Raw genomic sequence first — 23658 nt, forward strand, 5'->3', positions numbered from 1 at the left:
ATATGTCTGTGTGAGGATGTCGGGTCCTCTGGAATTGGAGCTACAGACAGCTGTGAGCCGCCTTGTGGGTACTGGCATTTGAACCGAGGAAGAGCAGTCGGTGCTCATTGAGAGCCCCTGAGCCATCTCTCCAGCCCCTTAAATAACCTTCTTAATACCAATATTGCCATAATTATGATTTGACACCAGGAGTGCATTTAAATATGTACATGCCTATCAGGTCACTTAGACCCTCAGCTCTTGGAGAGTGAGGGCTAGGTCTCTACCGTGTCTGCATTTCTAGTTTAGTACAGTATCAGTATGTATCCTGTTTTTTCTCCATAGCATCTATAAACCTCAGAGTTTATTCTGTCACAATGACTAAGACAACACATTACAGATTTCCTAAGTGAGAAACTTAGGTGGTCGATACCAACATGTAAATGATAACACTGATAAATCAAGACGGAAATCAAGGCCCCTGGACTTCTTTTGCAGCATATTCAATGGCATGCTCATTACCTAGTGTGTGAATTTGGGGGAACTTTTCCCAACCGTAGGTCCTTGTGTTAGGTCCTCTAAAGACACAGGCAAATGAGGTACAATAACAATGAGCCCTTGTTTCAGGAAGATGTGATTTGAATCAGCTGCTTCTACTCATGTTACAGAATTGATGTCATTTAAAAATATATGTTTATTTTATTTTTACGCATGCATATGTGTGTGTACGCATATATGGAAGCAAAGAGACTTGCACACATTAAAGCAAAAGTGGTTGCCTTGTAGGGACTGTCTTCTGTTGCTTACATCATCAGATCCCTAGCTTCTGAGGAGGAAGGTGCATGCTTTAATAAGAACTCGATTTAAAAGATGTAGCAGCGATGAGCTGTGCATTCCCAATTACACGTAGGAGATCTAGGCCACATATTCGTCTGGTATAGACAAAGAAGACTGTGCACACTTTACGAGTTTTCAGAGGCTTACAGGAAGTATGTTTTTGTTTGCTAGATCACCTAAACCAGCCGGGTCTCCCTGCGTCTTGGACATGACTGAGCTGCTGCAGTGGGTCAGACATCACTGGCGTCGGCTGAGCCATGGGAGAACCCAGGGTGAAGATGAGAGGCCATACAACTACGCCTCCCTGCTGGCCTGTGGGGGCAAGTCCTCGGGGACCCCCAGACCTGCAGGAAAACACCGCGTCGTTATTCCCCACCTTCAGTGCTTCAAAGATGAGTACGAAAGGTTTTCCGGAACCTACGTGAATAACCGGATACGGACGACCAAGTACACACTCCTAAACTTTGTGCCAAGAAACTTATTTGAACAGTTTCACAGGTACCGTGGTCCTTTTTAATGTTCTTCATTCTTCTACTTGATACTCCCACCAAATCCTCACTTTCTTTCTTTTTTTTTTTTTAAGATTTTTATTTATTTTATATATGTGAGTACACTGTAGCTGTCTCCAGACACATCAGAAGAGGGCATCAGACCCCATTACAGATGGTTGTGAGCCATTATGTGGTTTTTGAGAATTGAATTCAGGACCTCTGGAAGTGCAGTCAGTGCTCCTAACCTCTGAGCCATCTCTCCAGCCCAAATCCTCACTTTCTTATGCTATCTAAGCTTAATGCATATAAGCATCCAACGCAGGTGTGATTCAAGTCCAGGCTGGAGTGAGGGTGCCTTAGGGTCACACAGTTCTGTACAGCTGAAAGGACGTCTTCTGTTTGTGAAAGGTGCTGTTATCTGTATCATTCTCACATAGGAACCCCATCTGTGGCTCAGCCAATGCCACACCTGTAATAAGCAGCAGAGCGGATGCTGTGACCCTGGGCCTCCTCCCTCGTACTTTGGTGTCCTTTCTACTAAACCACGTTGTATTTTAATTGCAGATTTTTCTTATTTGATAATAAGAGAAAGAACAGGACTCTTAAGCAAATGTAATACGAGGTAATTATGTAAAGCAGTGGTGTAATTCAGTTTAGCAGGCATTTCCTGGAGCTGACTTGAGATCTCGGACGGTGAAGAAAACTCGGGTATAACTTGCTACTCTCCTCACAGATTCTGTAGGTTATCTGATATGTGTATAAACAATGGGAGGGCACACAGTGGGCTGACAGTTCCTATAAAGTGCTATCCGTCAGGGCGGAAGCCTCCAAGAGAAATCATACCATGAGATGGAACAACAGAAGATGTTCATGTTAATTAAGGAGGGTGGGACCACCTCTGCCCAGGAATGGGCAAAGCATATTTCATGTGGAAGAAGGAATTGTAGTGAGAACACAAAGAGATCAGCATAGAAGACTCACATGAAGCCTGGGAGGTTTCCTCTCTATGACACCTAGTGTCTGTGTTGTGGAACCATGGGAAATAACGTTGGACAGATGGGTCTAACCCACCTGAGGAGTACTGCTGTCAGGATAGAGACCTGAGATGCAATACCGCAGGCGTGGTTCTATGGAGGAGAAAAACACACTTGGAGGCAGTGAGGTGGGGACTTAGAGACAAACTGAGACAAACTGGAGACAAAGTGAGCCTTTCGGAAGTTGGTGAGTTGTTATGGAGACCCATACTTATGACAGTGTGGGAATGAAGGGAAAGACAGGCAAGTACAGATGCTATACACTGCTTTGGAGAGGTAAGTGGAAGAGAAGAACATTAGATGAGCACGGTGATTGTGATGATTATAAAACTTTCCAGGAAAAGGGAATCGAGGGCCAAAACCCAGCTGGGCTGCGCAGTTCCTTGCTTTGGAAATGCTGAGCTGCTGTGTGAGTCCAGGGATTCTCATCTGTACTTCATAGGTTCTGTGTACACTTCCTGAATGGTGGTTCTGTTTAAAGTGCTGGTGTGAATTTGTGAGGTTAACAACCTTAAGGGCTACAGGCGTTTACTTCACTTAACTCCAACACATACATTGCTCTCTTGAGTTGTGGACCTGGATGTGATCTATGTAGAAATAATCGGAGCCACCGCTCTAAGAAAAACAGTTAAGAAAAAAAAAAGTTCAGAACAGAATGAATTGGACATGATGGAGGAGACATTTGGGTAGATTTTTCTTTTAAGGAGTTTCACAGCCGAGGGCAAAAGGAAAATTCCTGATAACTGTGCAGGGCTGAGCTCTATTGTTTGTGGGTTTTTTTTTTTTGTGGCTTTTTTTTGTTTTTGTTTTTGTTTTTTTAATATATAAAATAGCAAAGGTTTGGGGATGGAAGAGTTTCCTGAGCACAGTGGTTCTGAATTGTGTGGAAAGAAACAAAGTCTGGAGGAGAGAAAAATCCCAGGTATCCCTGCTCACTTCGAGCCTTGTTCGAATCTAATGTGTTGATTCAGAATGTCTGTTTTTCTTTTTAGCTTTTAAAGAGAAATGGTACTTCCTTCTTCATCATGCATTATATAACTCAAGGCTGTCCTATTCAAATGTTCTCGATTACATACTTAATAAGAAAAATCTTATATTGATTCAAATATTGTCCAAGCTAAATGTCCTGGATGGATATCAATACTTCATATTTGCTAGATTTTGTTAATGCCCTGTTCTGTGACCTGTAAAACCAGCTAATACTGACTTTTCCAAAAGCACAGAAAAACAATGTCTTGCCACTTTTATTTTAGCTGTTGTGTGTTCCATGAAAACCTCCCTGTCTGTGTGCTTGGCTTGCAGGGCTGCCAATTTATATTTCCTGTTCCTCGTGGTCCTGAACTGGGTGCCTTTGGTAGAAGCCTTCCAAAAGGAAATCACCATGCTGCCTCTGGTGGTGGTCCTCACAATTATTGCAATTAAAGATGGCTTGGAAGACTACCGGAAATACAAAATCGACAAGCAGATCAACAACTTAATAACCAAAGTTTACAGTAGGTGAGTGGATGGGGCGTCCCCGAGGAGAGTGCTGTGTGAGCTTGGTAGTCTTCCTACCATTGGGTATGATCAGGACCCTTTGTGTACTGATGGGATGCTGTTAATTGCTTCTGTTTTGTTTTTACCTCTCCTGGTACCAGGGATTGAATTTAGGACTTCATAATCTTTTACATATTAGTCAAGAGGTCTACCACTAAGCTACAGCCATAGTTGTTATTACTGATTTTAATTAACATTTCTTAAAATCCTTCAGTGAATTTAATTGAAGTCGTGGAGAGGAAGCGGAAGCCCCTGTCAATCAAGGACTTGACAAAAACAAAAGCAAACCCTTCTGACTCACTCTTAGAGGAACTGAAAGGATTTGCCCTGGATTGAGGGCTGGGTGCAGTGACGCCCACTATAATCTCAGCAAGATAGTTGCCAGCCTGGGTATAAGACCCAGGAAGAGAATCAAAAGAAGGGAAAATAACTTGAATAGATACAAAACGTTGTATGGTATATGAGAACTCAAGCGCTATCTATAAAGAAAAGGGGAAACAGAATAGGATTCTTTTGTGCATAAAACCCGAGGCATCCTATTGCAGCAATACCCAAGGCATCCATAGGAGAGGGTTTATGCAGGAGCCTATCTGCTCTGTTGCATACTGCCATTCACAGTAGGCAAAGAGAAAGCCCTGAGTGAACTCAGGTAAGGTGAGCTTTGAACTGGGATGTTCATGATATGCAGTTCCTGGGTGCTTCTTTTGAAATGTAAGTTAACACTTAGGAAACAGCATGGCTCACTGCAACTTGTCCTCACTCTTAGCATCATAGAGAAAAAGTGTATGGGAGACCTATTTGAAGATTTGGCATTTAAGCTAAAGCCTGCAGGATTGTGAATTCTGTTCGTACTCAGACGTCTTCCGTAGCTTTCACAACATTTGTTCAGAGATCTCTTGAGAAACAAGGACAATAGATTTATTTCGCATCATTGTAAGATGTTGTGAGATTAACTTGAATAGTGAAAAATAATTTTTATGCTATTTATGAAAGAAAACAAACCAACACACACACACACCCTGATACCAAATATTAAGGTATTTTTAGAGAAAGAGTTTCTGATTTGCAGTTGAAAGCCACAGTGCATGTGTCCACCAGTTCCATGCATCATGCAGTAACCCTTGAGTACGTAGGAAATGCCAGGGATAGAGAGGTGGCATGCTAGACTCTGCTGACCTTTGGATCCTAGCTGGAAGAAATCAAACATCACAATCATCACATAGTGACAAAATCTGGACTTAGACTGAACTTAGACTCAGCAAAAAGGAAGGACAGTTTGTAATATGGTACGTGTATATGCACTTTGCATACAGATCGTTATATGTGTAAAGACTTGTGGCCTTTTATCACTAATATACAGGCAATAATGTGTCTTTGATTTCTGTATTTTTTTAAAAAGTTATCATCTTGATTTCCCCCTACTTACTGTCTCTGTAGCCTTGGGCACATTACATAAGATAGCTAATGTCCAATTTATTTCATAGTGATTATAATGATAAAACAGCAAGCACCATGATGAGTGTATTATAAGAGCTAAGCACAGGTTAGCCACCCGCATTATAATGGCAGGTTAACGGCAGTTAGCAAGAGAATTTCTTGGCACCTGGGCAAGTCATTTCCTTAGCATATGAGACTTTGTAATAGCACTGCTCTGTTTCCTAGATGTTAACTGCCCAGTGGGAGGCCTAGTAGAGCCTCTCTGGGGCACTTTTAGATAATTTTCATGTACATTTATTGATGAAATACCCTATTCTAGTCTATTAATATCCATTTTATTACTCATGACTTCATTTTAGAAGAGACTAGGTTACTTTATATCATTTTACCAATATTCTGGGCAATTTATTTTTGCTTCGAGCTATGGAAGAAATAATGTTTATTATGTTTTCTCCCCCAAATTGTCCTTGGAACAATAAAGATAAAAAGAAATAAAAATAGGCTATGAAGCCATACCATGTTGATTTACATATGCTAATTTAAATGCCCATGGAATATTAAAAAGGTTATGGAAGAAAATATTCCTCAGAAAATTTAGGATGAAAGTATGCAGCTATTAAATGGAGCAAATGTTTGGAAGAAGAGGGTTGACAATTCTATGCAGAAAATTTGTTTCATATTCATAATATCTGGCTTGTCACAAAGTAGTTAATTTTTATGGGTAAATACCATATAAACATAACAAAAAATACTGTAGAAATTGAACATTTAAGCCCTGTAATACCCCAACTAAGTTAGAATGAACTAATACTGAAACATGACTTTCTTTTTCTTTTTTTAATATTTTTATTAGGTATTTTTCTCAGTTACATTTCCAATGCAAATTACATTTACAACTTCCAAAAGTCCCCCAATACCCTCCCCCCGACTCCCCTACCCACCCACTCCCACTTCTTGGCCCTGGTGTTCCCCCGTACTGGGGCATATATAGTTTGCATGTCCAATGGGCCTCTTTTTCCAGTGATGGCCGACTAGGCCTTCTTTTGATACATATGCAGCTAGAGTCAAGAGCTCCGGGGTACTGGTTAGTTCATAATGTTGTTTCACCTGTAGGGTTGCAGATCCCTTTAGCTCCTTGGGTACTTTCTCTAGCTCCTCCATTGGGGGCCCTGTGATCCATCCAATAGCTGACTGTGAGCATCCACTTCTGTGTTTGCTAGGCCCCAGCATAGTCTCAAGAGACAAGAGACAGCTATATCAGGGTCCTTTCAGCAAAATCTGGCTAGTGTATGCAATGGTGTGAGCGTTTGGAGGCTGATTATGGGCTGGATCCCTGGATATGGCAGTCTCTAGATGATCCATCCTTTTGTCTCAGCTCCAAACTTTGTCTCTGTAACTCCTTCCATGGGTGTTTTGTTCCCAATTCTAAGAAGGGGCAAAGTGTCCACACTTTGGTCTTCGTTCTTCTTTAGTTTCATGTGTTTCGCAAATTGTATCTTATATCTTGGGTATTCTAAGTTTCTGGGCTAATATCCACTTATTAGTGAGTACATATCATTTGAGTTCTTTTGTGATTGGGTTACCTCACTCAGGATGATGCCCTCCAGGTCCAACCATTTGCCTAGGAATTTCATAAATTCATTCTTTTTAATAGGTGAGTAATACTCCATTGTGTAAATGTACCACATTTTTTTTGTATCCATTCCTCTGTTGAGGGGCATCTGGGTTCTTTCCAGCTTCTGGCTATTATAAATAAGGCTGCTATGCACATAGTGGAGCATGTGTCCTTCTTACTATTTGGAACATCTTCTGGATATATGCCCAGGAGAGGTATGGCTGGATCCTCCGGTAGTACTATGTCCAATTTTCTGAGGAACCACCAGACTGATTTCCAGAGTGGTTGTACAAGCTTGCAATCCCACCAACAATGGAGGAGTGTTCCTCTTTCTTCACATCCTCGCCAGCATCTGCTGTCACCTGAGTTTTTGATCTTAGCCATTCTGACTGGTGTGAGATGGAATCTCAGGGTTGAAACATGACTTTTCTTTAGATTGCCCTTAAGATAGAAGCTGTTCATAAAGTTTTCATGACACTAGAGACATCATAAGACACAGTTATCAAGCAAACTTGGGTATTTTCTCTGTGATTGACATGGTCAGCCTTCACTTTTGGTCAGGTTTGTGTTACTATAATAAACTGCCTGATAGAGTCTTCTTTAAAAGATGGAGGGTTCTTTTGACTTACAATTGGAAAGTGTTTGGCCATGGCCTGCTCTCTTCATTGCTTTTGCTGACGCAGCTTTTCCTGTCAAGTTCACAAGACAGAGAAAACTACTCACCTTACAAGCCTAGAAAGGAGACCAAGGGCTAGAGGCCCAACAATGCCTTCAAGCACACTCCCCAAGTGACATACCTTCTTCCCTGGAGGACTCATCACCTTCCAATAGTATCATGAACTGGGAAGTAGTACACCCATCCCTGGGCTTTAGGGGGACCATTTACCCATACAATAAAATGGTTTAAACAAATAATGGATACAACGAATGCCCTCAGTAGTCCTGGTTCTTTTCTGACCTTTAAATATCACTATGTTGGTGATGTTAGTTACTCCTTCATTCTTCCTCACAACAGATTTCATGTGATCAACCTTTCTAGAAGGCCATCAGTCCCCTGATGAGCAAATGCCATGGGCACGTTGGTCCTTATTAGACAGGTTCCTTTGTAGGTGTGGACTGGCATTACTCCATCTTTGAAATTTTATTCTCCTTTGGTTTTTATGACGTCACTTCCCTTTCCCTGTGCTTTCACTCTCTGTCTTCTTAAAGTTTCTTCCACTTAAGGACTCTTGTATCTTCTTTGCCTGTTGCCAGTTGCCTTTTAGGTACCAAGGGCTTCCACATCCTTATCTTCACTCATGGTATTTGGATAACAATTTTATGCTTGCTAAGCACCTCAGCTACCCAATTCATGCCACAAAAAACTTCTTAAAATGAACTTGCTCCCCTTCCTCAGCTGTAAGTCGTTGCTTCCAAAATCTGGGACACAAGGAAAGGCATCATCTATCACCCCATCATGCAAACTAGGAACCATGAAGTTGTTTATATGTATTGAGTCAGGAAAAGACTTTCTCTGGTACCTATATATGTCTTCGTTTAATCTTTTATTCATCTCTCCTGCTACAGCCTAATTCTGAGCCTTCTTATCCCTCCTTTGAATTATTTCAGTAACTTTCCATTGATGTCTTGTCTATTCCAACCACTAACTAGGCTGCTGCTCAGTAGTCCGTTACTCTGCTACAGAAATACGAAGGGACACACCTTTTTGTGAACTGTAGTGACTATTTTCTGTAGAATTAATTCCCTTTACTAGGTGTGTATGGCATATAGGATTGAATTTTCCAAGTAGAACATCTACCTTTTGTGAAAATTTTCTGTTACTTCTCTCCATGGAAAAATTCAGTAGTATGCATACACACTAGAAAGAATTTTGGAAAAAACAAAATAAATTATTGATTTGCCTTTCTCTGTAGACTAACAATTCTTTAAGATAATAGAAGATTTCTCTTAGATTTGACATTATGCACTAGGCATCTGTAAAGCTGTATGCTTATTTACACTGATTTATCCCTTCAAACTAAGCAGTTCTTTATGTTGCTGATGTAGTTTGCATAGCAGAAACTATTTAAGTAATCTAGGGTAGCATTTCCACTTAATCTTTTAACATATACAACTTAGATTAGTTTATAAGTAACTTTCAGGATTCTTTGGAGTGGATACAAATTCCATCTTTATAACTATAATGGAAAATAAGTAGCTTTGCAATGTGTTTGTTTGTTTGTTTGTATATTTTTGAGACCTTAGTTTCTTGAATGTTGCAGTTGCAAGTGTGTGCCACTATGCCCAGTGGGCATGTATACAAACACTAACTAAAAATGTCAACATATAATAAAATATTATAAAAAAGATAGAATGCAGCTGAATTCTGAGGAGTTCTGACACAACCAGGATCATAGGAAGGACAGGCTCCACTCAGATATAGCCAGGGCAGGTAGCCCTAGAGATAACCAGATGGCAGGAGGCAAGTGTAAGAACATAAGCAACAGAAACCAAGGTTACTTGGCATCATCAGAACCCAATTCTCCCACCATAGCAAGTCCTTGACACCCCAACACACTAGAAAAGCAAGAATCAGATCAAAACTCACTTCTCATGATGATGATAGAGGACTTTAAGAAGGACATAAATAACTCCCTCAAAGAAATACAGGTGAACACAGGTAAACAGGTAGAAACCCTTAAAGAGGAAACACAAAAGTCCCTTAAAGAATTATAGGAAAACACAATCAAACAGATGAAGGAAATGAACAAAACCATCCAAGATCTAAAAATGGAACTAGAAACAATAAAGAAATCACAAAGGGAGATAAACCTGGAGTTAGAAAACTTAGGAAAGAGACCAGGATTCATAGATGCAAGTATCACCAACAGAATACAAGAGATAGAAGAGAGAATCTCACATGCAGAAGATACCATAGAAAACATTGACACAACAGTCAAAGAAAATGCAAAAACCAAAAAGCTCCTAACCCAAAACATCCAGAAAATCCAGAACACAATGAGAAGACCAAACCTAAGGATAATAGGTATAGAAGACAGTGAAGATTCCCAACTTAAAGGGCCAGTAAATATCTTCAACAAAATTATAGAAGATAGCTTCCCTAACCTAAAAAAGAGATGACCATGAACATACAAGAAACCTACAGAACTCCAAAAGACTGGGCCAAAAAAGAAATTCCTCCCATCACATAATAATCAAAACACCAAATTCACTAAACAAAGAAAGAATATTAAAAGCAGTAAGGAAAAAAGGCCAAGTAACATATAAAGACAGACCTATCAGAATTACACCAGACCTCTCACCAGAGACTATCAAAGCTAGAAGATCCTGGGCAGATATCATACAGACCCCAGGAGAACACAAATGCTAGCCCAGGCTATTATATCCAGCAAAACTCTCTATTATCACAGACAGAGAAAACAAGATATTCCATGGCAAAACCAAATTTATACAATATCTTCCCACAAATCCAGTCCTACAAAGGATAATAGATGGAAAACACCAACACAAGGAGGGAAACAACATCTAGGAAAAGCAAGAAAGTAATCTTTCCACAAACACAAAAGAAGATAGCCACACAAACATAATTCTACCTCTAACAACAAAAAAACAGGAAGTAACAATCACTTTTCCTTAATATCTCTTAGCATCAATGGACTCAATTCCCCAATTAAAAGACATAGACTAACAGACTACATATGTAAACAGCACCCAGCATTTTTCTGCATACAGGAAACACTCCATTAATACTCATAAATAGAAGCAGTCATTAATAGTCTCTCAACAAAAAAAAGCCCAGGACCAGAGGGGTTTAGTGGAGAACTCTATCAGACCTTCAAAGGGGACCTAATACCAACACTCTTCAAACTACTCCACAAAATAGAAACAGAGGGAACACTACCCAATTAATTCTATGAAACCACAGTTACACTGAGTATTTTCCCTTGGAGATGGAACAGTTTCTGTCTAATCAAGAACTTGTCACATTTTCCTTTCATAGAGGACTTCATAAGAGATTTCTTTTCTCCTGTCATGTTTAATGTTTTTTTTTTTTTTTTTTTTTTTTTTTTTAAGATTTTATTTATTTATTTATTTATTATATGTGAGTACACTGTAGCTGTCTTCAGACACTCCAGAAGAGGGCGCCAGATCTCGTTGAGGATGGTTGTGAGCCACCATGTGGTTGCTGGGATTTGAACTCTGGACCTTTGGAAGAGCAGTCGGGTGCTCTTACCCACTGAGCCATCTCACCAGCCCCATGTTTAATGTTTTAAACAGATTTTAAAAACTGATTGAGTGCATATTACTTTTAGCTTCAGAAGATATTATGTATATTTAAGAGGCATTTAACTATTATAAATTATTTTAATGACTTAAAAATGTTAATACTGGCTGTATATTTTAAAATAAATTTTATAAACATACAAAAAAAAAGAGAAACAGTATTTTTAAAAGCGATGTAATGTATAGTTCTTCATGCAGGTGTCAGATGCTCTGGAGTGAGGAGTAATCTCACCTGCAGTGTTGGGGAAGATGGTGGGGGTGCACAGAGGAGACTGGCAGAGATGCCCACATCCCTTATACACCTGACATGCACCAGCTTTTTTCTTATGCCTGTTCTTGTGTGCACTTTAGCTATTCTTTACATACTTAAAATACTGAATACAATGTAAAAGTGATGTCGCTAGTCACTAAATGTTTTTCTTCAGGAGATGATAGCAGGAAGAGAAACTTCAACATGTTTTGTACATGTTTTTCTTTTCAAATATTTTCTTTTTTTAAAAAAATTTTTAATATTTTTTATTACATATTTTCCTCAATTACATTTCCAATGCTATCCCAAAAGTCCCCCATAGCGCCCCCCACTTCCCTACCCACCCATTCCCATTCTTTTGGCCCTGGCATTCCCCTATATTGGGGCATATAAAGTTTGCAAGTCCAATGGGCCTCTCTTTCCAGTGATGGCCGACTAGGCCATCTTTCGATACATATGCAGCTAGAGACAAGAGCTCCGGGGTACTGGTTAGTTCATCATGTTGTTCCAACTATAGGGTTGCAGATCCCTTTAGCTCCTTGGGTACTTTCTCTAGCTTCTCCATTGGGAGCCCTGTGATCCATCCAATAGCTGACAGTGAGCATCCACTCCTGTGTTTGCTAGGCCCCGTCAAATATTTTCGAATTGCAGTTGCTGAAATCCTCAGATCTGGAGCCTCAGATATGGAAGGCTGCTTGTATTTCTATTGAGTGAAAATTAGAGGTGATAATGTGGTAGAAAAGAATTGTTTTTAAATGTTGTGTGTGAGTTGTCCTTAATTATCCAGTATAGCGTGTGAAATCTGATAATGAGTCTTGTGGCACCTTTGGGTCCTTGTTACCTCATCACAGAATCACACACAAGAACTGTTCCACATACCAATATATTCACGTAATGTTAATTGTAATTCTGTCTTCGACTTGCATTCAAACAGCTTAAGAGCACAAAAAATCCCACAGTGGGAAGAGAACAAGCTGACTTTAAGTGTCAGCTTTATATTTAAGTGTCTTAATAACTAGTTTATTGTGTTTTTGCAACTTAATAACTAAGTTTTCCAAATGAAGTCTTTGTGAAATTTTGGTTTTAACAATTCTGTAGTGTCTCCTTTAGCATTTAATACATAAAAAATTTCATAAATTATACACCAAGATTTTAAGAAATAATTAGTTTCTTCTTACTACTTTAAAAAAAAGATTTATTTATTTATTCTATAGATAAGGATATAAATAGCTGTCTTCAGACACACCAGAAGAGGGCATCAGATCCCATTACAGATGGTTGTGAGCCACCATGTGGTTGGGGGGAATTGAACCGAGGACCTCTGGAAGAGCAACCAGTGCTCTTACCCGAGGAGCCATCTCTCCAGACCTCCTTTTTTTTTTTTTTTTTCAAATAATATATCTTTTTTTCTGTTCAATTTTAGGAAAGAAAAAAAGTACATTGACTGTTGCTGGAAAAATGTCACCGTCGGGGACTTCATCCGCCTGTCCTGCAATGAGATCATCCCTGCAGACATGGTCTTACTCTTTTCCACAGACCCAGATGGCATCTGCCACATTGAGACTTCCGGTCTTGATGGAGAGAGCAATTTAAAGCAGAGGCAGGTGGTGCGCGGCTACACAGAGCAGGTGAGCAGTGTCTGTCTCCTCAGATAGAGGGTTCTGGACGCTCCTTCTTCCTCAGGAAAGGTCTGGGCTCGTGGTCTTGTTTGTTTCTTTGTTTGTTTTGCTTTGTTTTGTTTTGTTTTGTTTTGAGACAAAGAGTTTCTTTGTGTAGCCCTGGCTGTCTTGGAACTCGCTCTGTAGACCAGGCTGGCCTCAAACTCAGAAATCCGCCTGCCTTTGCCTACCAAGTACTGGGATTGAAGGTGTGTGCCACCACTGCCCGGCCTTCATGTGTTTTTGTTTTTGTTCTTGTTTTTGTTTTTGTTTTTTACTGGATAAAGAGATTTTTGTTTTTTTGTTTTTTTGTTTTTTGTTTTTTTGAGACAGGTTTCTCTGTGTAGCCCTGGCTGTCCTGGAACTGGCTCTGTAGACTAGGCTGGCCTTGAACTCAGAGATCTACCTGCCTCTGCCTCCTGCGTACTGGGATTAAAGGTGTGTGCCACCACACCTGGCCATAAAGAGATTTTTAATTTAATTTTTACCACTGACTAAATAGAACTGCAGATGGCTCAATCTGTTTTCAGCTCTCAGTAGACGTGTGTTATGTTTTATAGATAATAGGATGGACATGACTTGGGAGTTCAAACTCTCTGCCCCCCACCCCCACCCCCCCACCCCCCCTGCTATCAGGTTGTTTGGAACAACATTAGAAAAGCCCGGCTGAGTTCATAGAAACAATCACAGGATAATTTCATTTTCTTCCTCTTAGGGTCTTATATTTTGTGTTTTCATTAATGTTCTTAAAATGTCTAATTACCTATGTTTCAAAGCTTTAAAAAAAAAATAAAACTTTCATGGTTTCTCATGCCACCATCCTCTAGGCTGTTCATCCTGATGTGGTAAGGGAAATGAGATTGACAGAAATTTGAGTTAAGTAAATCTCCCCTCTGCCGCTGGTTCCTTTGTGTCTTTTATGCACAAAGTGATGCTCTTGTGTGGTTATTCAGGTACACGATGACTGAGTTTCCTCATATTAATGTGGAAATTGTGTCTCTTTCTTGTCATCGTTGTTTGACTCGGGCCAAACACCATGCTTATAGCTAAATATCCCTTTCCTTCTGTCTGGAGACACTTAAGGTAAAACATTTTAAAATTTAACTGTCGTTCCTTTAAACCTGAAAACCTGAAGGACCAGGAAGTTGGAATTTCTTCATCTTATATGCATAAATAAAACTATATCAGCCTCCTGATCCGTTAGCATTTCGTCTCGGGTTGGAGCCCTTTTTCTATCTATGGATCTTCATGCAGACTGCTCCATGTTCAGCTGTCTCTGAGCTTGATGTCTTTGTCACTTTCCTAAGCAGTCCTACTCCTAGGATTTTGACAATGTCTTGCATCACTTAGCATTCTGTCCTGGCACTAAGTGCACGTTCGGCTGCTGTCCGTTGGCTATGAGGCACACTTTGGGTTCAGTTCCAGATGAGCATAATCACTCCCTCATAGTCTGCAGGTTGTATTGAGAACTTGGGCAAACTATTTGGCCCTCTGTGTATCTGCAGCTGTTCCTAAGCTGGTTTGTAGCACCAGCCTCAGTGGACTATGAAAAAGAAATTATTTAATAGCGTTAAAGTACATAGCATAGATTCTAGTACTTCAAAAGAATTCAATAGGGATTATTAACGAATCAAATCATGTTATCATATAATTCGTGGTTTTCTGGGTTCGCTACAGTGATATAGAAATATTACTCAAATAGCTAGAACTCTTTTTTCTCTGTTTCTTATCACACTTCCCTGAGAAGATGTTCTGTAGCCCAGGCCATCCTGAACTTCATTACATAATAGTTCCAGCTGGCTCTAAACTCACAACAAACTTACTAAGGGCTGGAATTGCATAGATGAGCTCTCATGTCTGAGCTGGTGACTTGTTCTTCATGAAGCCACATCCTACGCACAGTGTTTTGTCTTTGTTTTTGCATGCATTGGTGTTTTGCCTGCATGTGTGTCCCTGGGAGGGTGTTGGATCTCCTGGAGCTAGAGTTACAGACAGCTGTGGGTTACCATGTGGGAGCTGGGAATTGAACTTTTGGTCCTCTGGAAGATCGCCCAGTGCTCCTAACCACTGAGCCATCTTGCCAGCCCTAGACAATGATTTTTTTTGGTTTTTGGTTTTTGGTTTTTGGTTTTTGTTTTGTTTTGTTTTGCTTTGTTTTGTTTTTCAAGACATTGTTTCTCTGTAGAGCCCTGGCTGTCCTGGAACTCACTTTGTAGACCAGGCTGGCCTCAAACTCAGAAATCCGCCTGCCTCTGCCTCCCAAGTGCTGGAATTGAAGGCGTGCACCAACACAGCCTGGCTACACAATGTTTTGAAAGGCACTTTGCCTACATCACCACTGGTTTCCTAACAGAATTATGAAAGTATCAGTTTGCTCCACGAGAGAATTTTGATAGATGGTGATGCCCTGCTTATTTAGGAATTTTATTTATGAACTTTGGCTGAGATCGAATGCTTATGTACTCCAAGGTATTTCTGCATGCTCTGAATCTGGGTCATAGGCAACAACAACAAAATATTCTCCACGACATATGGCACTACTGTTTGCTCCATGAGTGGAAGCTCTGAGGTGGAATGTGCATTTCAACATGAAACTTGCATCACGTGATTCATGTGAAAAAACAAAACAAAACAAACAAAGCGCTCCTTCTGTTTCTGTGGATGCTGTATCAGCATCTAAGGTCCTGCTGACCCTTGTCATGGATTCCCTCTTCACCCTAAGAGAGTCACAGCATACACTCTGAGGCTATATAGATTGTGTGTGTGTGTTTGCCTTAATTACTGTGTGTATTAAGAATTGGTCAAAGTGATACAATGTCTAAATACCAGTTTTAATCTTATTTTTTTTTCTTCTGTGATTTTTTTAAAAATATTTTTAGGACTCTGAAGTTGATCCTGAGAAGTTCTCCAGCAGGATAGAATGTGAAAGTCCAAACAATGACCTCAGCAGATTCCGAGGCTTCCTGTGAGTGACGTGGGAGTGCGGTCTGTGGGCCCGAAAGGAGGTGTACTTAGTTCAGTGACGTTCTGTGAATTCACACCCAGGGTAACTCATTAGAGGCTGCAAGTTTGACCCTCTATAATTTGGTATACCTAAGTCCTTTAATAAATGCTCATCTGCATGTATTATAAAATAATCTAAAAGATGAAACCCTATGAAAGCATCCCTAGAATCACTTCCTATGGTATAAGAATGTCTTACAGGCCTGTGTAGCTTAGCCCAGCCTTGAGTTTACTATGAACTTTACCAGGCTTGCCTATAATGAGTGCTTCCGTCTCACCTTGAGATGACAGATACAATCTCCGTGCCCGTCTGCATGAGCTCCACGTTAAGCTCAGAACATGTTAAAGTCTGGAAGGAGGGATTTGTGCAGGCCGATAGTGGATGGTCTGTCCCCTTTGTGGGGATCAGTGTAGCAGGGGTGCAGTTCAGGTTGGAAGGAGTTAGTCACTGACTTGTCTTAGAGTGTGGGAAGCCATAGAAGTATTCCATCTCAACGCTTTGAATACCACCCTCAACCTTTCCGAATGACACTTATAATTTGGGGTCTTTCCCAGTCCCAAACTTGGTTTCTGATACTTAGATATTTTATGACTCTGAGCCAACTTATATTCATTAACTTTATTTTTACAAGGAAAAAATAAACAGGAAGAGAAAAATTTCTACCTTATTTCCCTCTTTTAAAGACCAGAATTGTCCTGATACCATTACCTGGTCATTTCAAGCATACCAAGAGATTGGAGGACAAACTAATGTTTCTCATGAACTAATGATGAAATTGTGGCCTCTAGGGAGGAAAACTGATCCTAGATAATATCTTTAGTAGTGATGTTTTTGTGTTTTAACTCCTGCTACAAGGATTCTGCACAAATGTTACATCAGTTGAGAACTGGCTGGTGCACACCCACATATGCCACTTGTAAACATGAATTCTTAGTCTTAACTTTCCCATCTATAAAACTAGCATTGTAAACCCAGCATTTTGGAGGCTGTGACTAGAGGATTGGCACAGGTTCAAAGCCAGCCTAGGTTTGATAGTGAGTGTGTGGCCTAAAGAGACTAGAGCTCAGACTCTCAGCCAAACCTTCCAAGTAGAATGAACAAGCTCAGGAAGGGAGGTGAGTTAGCTTAGGTTCAGGGATGCCTCTTGAAGTGACATTTCTCTGCATAGAAGTTTAGGTCCCAGCTTGAATAAAGTCTGTAAAACTGGGAGTAAATTGGCCAACCTCTTTCCTTTTTCTTTCTTTTTCCTTTTAAAATTTTAATAGTTTTTTTTATTTCTTGAAAATTTTATATAAATAGAAATTAATGAATGAAGCCATTCATTTTTATGATTGTAAAATTATTCTTCATAAACATAAGATGTTGAGGAATGGCAATAGCTATTTTTAAATTGTTCTCTTTGCATAGGGGGAGAGGCAATCAAGAATCCATTCCTGTTTGTTTGCTCTTTCTTCTCTATATCAAACTTCTGTGGGCTTTTACTTTATATTCTTTGCAGTTCCAGAGAGTCACGGTGCTAGATTTATTGATGAATTTCACTTAAGTAAGAAATTACATCTGCTCATAGACTAATGATTATTGCTTAGAAAGCCATCAAAATTTAATGATAAAATCGAGACGACCTTTATCACACTGTGTGAAGGGTCGTTTTTGCTTGTTTTTGTAACTACTTCGCTGATTTTGCCCCACACTCTTATCATAGTTTCGTCAAGTAATTACTTCTTCAGTAATTTTGAAATGGGTTATTACACAAGTTTCCAAGTGTGTAAAAGTTCAAGGGAAAGTGTACGGAACACTCAGGCTCTCCCTCAGCCGTGCCATCTCACAGGGGTGCTCACTCTGAGCCACCTCTCCCACTTCCTCCTGGGCCCCGTGACACGTGAGTTCATCACCATGAAGATGAAGACAGTATAAAAAACATAAAGCCTTTATCACACTGGAGAAGAAACAAAACTATGCCTTAATCTCATCTAATACCAAGAATTTGTTTAAATTTTTCCACCTGATTGAAAACAATATCTTATGATAATTGCCTTAAACAAAACAGGACCAAAGTAAGTCTGACACATTACATTTAGCTAAGCAGTTTCCAATTTTCCTATCCCAAGAAATGGGGTTATTTCCCCTATTCCAGCGTGAGCGGATAGTCTTTTCTTTGTGTTGAGCCCAGTCCTCTCCTTTCTGTCTCCTCTCTTTGAGTGAGCCAGACCTCTCTTGCTGGAAGCACTTACCACATTTGCCTTTGGCCAGCTGCCACCTTCTGGCGAGCTTTGCCTTGTTTCTCTGGCTCTTTTACTTTGTCAGCTGTCCTTAGGCAGAATCTGTTGAACAATTCAAATTCTGTCTCTAAAAATAGCAAGATGTATACATATATACACACATACAAGCAAAATGCTGCCTGTGATTCTGGAGGTGTCACAGAACCTCGGAAGTCACAGACTTCAGGTTCTAGTTCTCTGATAAAAGACCCTGATATAGCTGTCTCAAGTGAGGCTATGCCAGTGCCTGGCAAATACCGAAGTGGATGCTCACAGTCATCTATAGGATGGAACACAGGGCCCCCAATGGAGGAGCTAGAGAAAGTATCCAAGGAGCTGAAGGGGTCTGCAACTCGATAGGTGGAACTACAATACGAACTAACCAGTATCCCTCAGAGTTCGTGTCTCTAGCAGCATATGTAGCAGAAGATGGCCTAGTTGGCCATCATTGGGAAGAGAGGCCCTTTGGTCTTGCAAACTTTATATGCTCCAGTACAGGGGAATGCCAGGGCCAAGAAGTGGGAATGGATGGGTAGGGGAGAGGGTATAGGGAACTTTCGGGATAGCATTTGAAATGTAAATAAAGAAAATATCTAATAAAAATACCCCCCCAAAGAATCTGGGGCCCTCCCCTCCTTTCCTGTAAGCCAGGAGGGCTCTGATATCCCCTGCCCTGTTCTCAGATGGATGGGTGTCGGCCTTCACCTCTGATTATGCGGTTTCCCATCAGTCTTTCACCGAATGGCCTGAGCCGCCACCAATTGTCAGTGCCCGGCAGGACTCTTAGTTTCAGCCAAACCAAAAGGTCTACTTTTCTAAGTCAAGACTGCCTCCCTCATCAACTAAGTTCTCCAAATAAGTTCTCCAAATACAGTGTGTTCTAGCATCTTTATTTAGAGTATTTTTTGAGTTCTTGTAGTAATGGAATGTGACCAACAGTAACTTCTAGAGATAACAGGAATTTGCCACTTGTGGCAGCTTTCCCCTAGCACATCAGATAATTACAACAGCAGAAGCACGTGGGCCAGAGACTTGACGCCTTCCCTATGAGCTGTCAAACATACCACACAGGGTATAGAACATTCCAGACTCTTATTTTACCTCCCCACTTTTGCTGTTTAAAAATAAATCTATATGCTGCCTTTCTTGCAGGGAACATGCCAATAAAGAACGTGTGGGCCTCAGCAAAGAGAATTTATTGCTCCGCGGGTGCACCATCAGAAACACAGAGGCTGTGGTGGGCATTGTGGTCTATGCAGGTTCGTTCTGTTCCTCCCTTTATTCTGACCTCTTCTCGGCCTCCTATGTGTTAACATTCAGAAGGTAAACTGAGTCTTGAGGAACTTAACCTCACAGATCCTGGTTCTCCAAAGCGAACCACATGAGCAGACTAAACTCACAAGATGTTATGCAGCCAGATTCGATCGGATGGTTAGCCAGAGAAATGTTTAGCAGGGATGCTTGCTACCCGAATGTGCAGTGTGTGTTTTCAGACATACTGTGCTTTCTATGCAGGTCATGAAACCAAAGCAATGCTGAACAACAGTGGGCCACGGTATAAACGCAGTAAGTTAGAGAGAAGAGCAAACACCGACGTCCTCTGGTGTGTCCTGCTTCTGATTGTCATGTGCTTAACTGGTGCACTGGGTGGGTAAAATTCACTGATCTAATATCTTGTCGGTATCATTTTACTCTATGTTTTCCCAAAATAATATCCATGTTTGGTTTTTGTAAGAGAGTTCTGTTTGTTCATTTTTTCCTGAATGTTTTCTTCTCTTATCCTTTAGCTTGACAAACACTGATGTTGAGTGTATCCACTTATGTTTTGCCACAGTACTGGAGGGACCTGGCGATGGGGAGCAGGGGGAGTAATACAGAGACAGAGACAGACAGAGAGGGAGACAGAGAGAGACAAGAGAGAGACAGTGATTTAGAGAGAGAAAAGAGAGATGGAGAGAGAAGAGAGAGAAAAGAGAGATGGAGAGAGAGAGATTTAGAGAGAGAAAGATAAGAGAGAGACTATCAAGGACAAGAGACTGAGTAGCCTTTGAATTTGAGCCTGTTTTAAAGGACAATTAGTGTTCAAAGCAAACATTCTCATCTGTTTTTCTTGAGGGGTGTGGTTCTCTACATGCTCTCTCTGTAGCATCCTTGAGGGGTGTGGTTCTCTATTTACACACTCTCAGTAGCATCCTTTCGGTGTCTGTGTGCTTTGTAAAGGTCACGGCATATGGCTGAGCAGGTATGAGAACATGCTCTTTTTTAACATCCCTGAGCCGGATGGACGTGTCATATCACCGGTGCTGACTGGATTCTATGTGTTCTGGACCATGATCATCTTGCTGCAGGTAATTTCTGCCATGCTTAGCAGAGATTGTTTACCTTTGTCTGTTATCTAGCTATAGTCACCGGATTGCACTGACTCTGACCTTTTGATATTGTTTGTACTTTATTAGGTCCTGATCCCCATTTCTCTCTATGTGTCCATTGAGATCGTGAAGCTTGGGCAGATCTATTTCATCCAGAGCGATGTAGATTTCTACAATGAGAAAATGGATTCTACCATTCAGTGCCGAGCCCTGAACATCACTGAGGACCTTGGGCAGATTCAATACCTCTTTTCTGATAAGACAGGAACCCTCACTGAGAATAAGATGGTGTTTCGGAGGTGCAGTGTAGCAGGGTTTGACTATTGCCATGAAGAAAATGGTGAGTGTGGGACTCCTACACAAACCGCCTGGAACTTTTCCCCAACTACTTAAATCCTTAATAAGTTTTTCAGATTTGAGTATTGGATAATTAACTCAGCCCAATGGGCTTTGTGCTATATTATTGGTCCTTTAGAATAGCGGTACTCAACCTGTGATTGACAACCCCTTTCACAGGGAGCATCTAAGACGATCAGAAAACACAGATATTTACATTATGATTCATAACAGTAGCAAAATTTAGCTGTGATATCGGAACAAAAATAATATTATACTCGGGGGGGGGGGCACCACAACATGAGGAACTGTATTAAAGGGTTGCAGTGTTAGGAAGGTTGAGGACTACAGCGGTACTAATCTAGAGATTAGTAGATGCTGAGTTACCTACTACTTTATGGTACAATCACTGAATGCTGAAGGGTACAAAGTGTTGAAGTACCATGGATGCTCAACACTGCCTTCCTCAGTGCAGCTGTATACTCGGAGCTGTGGGGGACGAATGGATTTGGGATAAGGCTGGATTCTTCCCAGAATGTAGTTTAAGACATAATATTTTCACTGAAATGAAAGCTATTAACAGTATCTGGGTTTCTGTGGCCAGTGTTTCAGGGTTTTCTAGCAGAAGAATTGCCTTGGAAAGAATTCTGTAAAGACTACTGCTATAACCCCTTCACACATACAAATAATTTAAACACATCGGCAATCCTACTATGTGTTTAAAACCTGCCCACTCGGAAGTGTGACCCATGTCCTGGCATCATCAGTTACAGCAGAGCACCTGGGCTGATTAGAAATTATGGAGCTGTGATTAAAATCTCATTTAACAAAATCCTCGCATTAGATTAGCATGCATATCAAAATTTAGGGGCCAATTTTTTTGAGACATGTTCCTTTCTTCTTTTTCTGAGTAACAGCCCTGGCTGGCTGTCCTGGAGTTCACTCTGTAAACCAGGCTGGCTTTGAACTCATAGGAATCTATGCTTCTGCCTCCCAAGTGCTGGGATTAAAGGCATTTGCCACCACGGCTGTCCAAAAGGCCACTTCTACAAAAGAAAAAGGAGATGAAATGAAAATAAAAATGCCACTCTTATTTTGAGAGAGAGACTATTTGAGAGAGAGAGAGGGAGAGAAAGAAGCTATTGAAAAATGTTCACATTAGGATAGTTATAGATTGCAGAACAGTTACAATGACATCATAGAGGGTTCAATGTGTCCTCATACCATTTTTTTCCTGTTAACATGAGTAATGACATGCCTTTGGTAACTGATGAATTGATGATGTATCAATACATCATCATTACCTGAACTTCATGTTCTGAGAGTACCTTTGGTTTTGTCTTATGTATCTGGCTGTCTCAGGATGACATCTGGAATGCCAGTAAGCGCCATCACAGAGGCGTCTGTATTCTTTTTTTTTTAATTTTTAATATTTTTTATTACATATTTTCCTCAATTACATTTCCAATGCTATCCCAAAAGTCCCCCATAGCGCCCCCCACTTCCCTACCCACCCATTCCCATTCTTTTGGCCCTGGCATTCCCCTATATTGGGGCATATAAAGTTTGCAAGTCCAATGGGCCTCTCTTTCCATTGATGGCCGACTAGGCCATCTTTCGATACATATGCAGCTAGAGACAAGAGCTCCGGGGTACTGGTTAGTTCATCATGTTGTTCCAACTATAGGGTTGCAGATCCCTTTAGCTCCTTGGGTACTTTCTCTAGTTTCTCCATTGGGATCCCTGTGATACATCCAATAGCTGACTGTGAGCATCCACTCCTGTGTTTGCTAGGCCCCGGCATCGTCTCACAAGAGACAGCTATATTTGGGTCCTTTCAGCAAAATCTTGCTAGTGTATGCAATGGTGTCAGCGTTTAGAAGCTGATTATGGGATGGATCCCTGGATACGGCAGTCTCTAGATGGTCCATCCTTTCATCACAGCTCCAAACTTTGTCTCTGTAACTCCTTCCATGGGTGTTTTGTTCCCAATTCTAAGAAGGGGCACAGTGTCCACACTTTGGTCTTCATTCTTCTTGAGTTTCATGCGTTTAGCAAATTGTATCTTATATCTTGGGTATCCTAAGTTTTGGGCTAATATCCACTTATCAGTGAATACATATTGTGTGAGTTCTTTTGTGATTGTGTTACTTCACTCAAGATGATGCCCTCCAGGTCCATCCATTTGGCTAGGAATTTCATAAATTCATTCTTTTTAATAGCTGAGTAGTACTCCATTGTGTAAATGTACCATAATTTCTGTATCCATTCCTCTGTTGAGGGACATCTGGGTTCTTTCCAGCTTCTGGCTATTATAAATAGGGCTGCTATGAACATAGTGGAGCATGTGTCCTTCTTACCGGTTGGGACATCTTCTGGATATATGCCCAGGAGAGGTATTGCTGGATCCTCCGGTAGTACTATGTCCAATTTTCTGAGGAACTGCCAGAACTCCTAAATCTGGCGTCTGTATTCTTGACAGTTTCTCAGGACCTTTCTTTGGATGAACTTCTCAGTTTTGACAGGCACTGTTCTAGGATCTCTTCCTTTGGGATGGTCGAGCACGTGCC

General features: G+C 40.7%; 1 protein-coding gene across 2 annotated transcripts in view; it reads left to right on the top strand.

Moving 5' to 3' along the window:
- The window catches only part of Atp10d (ATPase phospholipid transporting 10D (putative)), a 95803-nt gene that overhangs the window by 24978 nt on the left and 47167 nt on the right, over positions 1 to 23658 (top strand). For both annotated transcript variants that reach the window (XM_021162656.2, XM_029477564.2), the window contains exons 2-9: positions 988 to 1314; positions 3644 to 3838; positions 12887 to 13091; positions 16001 to 16086; positions 19536 to 19642; positions 19899 to 20030; positions 20604 to 20731; positions 20840 to 21092. In XM_021162656.2, the coding sequence (XP_021018315.1) occupies positions 1025 to 1314; positions 3644 to 3838; positions 12887 to 13091; positions 16001 to 16086; positions 19536 to 19642; positions 19899 to 20030; positions 20604 to 20731; positions 20840 to 21092 (1396 nt within the window). In that variant the 5' untranslated portion in view covers positions 988 to 1024. The remainder of the gene's footprint in view (positions 1 to 987; positions 1315 to 3643; positions 3839 to 12886; positions 13092 to 16000; positions 16087 to 19535; positions 19643 to 19898; positions 20031 to 20603; positions 20732 to 20839; positions 21093 to 23658) is intronic.

This window comes from Mus caroli, unplaced genomic scaffold (genome assembly GCF_978045245.1).
Source record: "Mus caroli unplaced genomic scaffold, Mus_caroli_1 scaffold_4, whole genome shotgun sequence".
NCBI classification, from domain to species: Eukaryota; Metazoa; Chordata; class Mammalia; order Rodentia; family Muridae; genus Mus; species Mus caroli.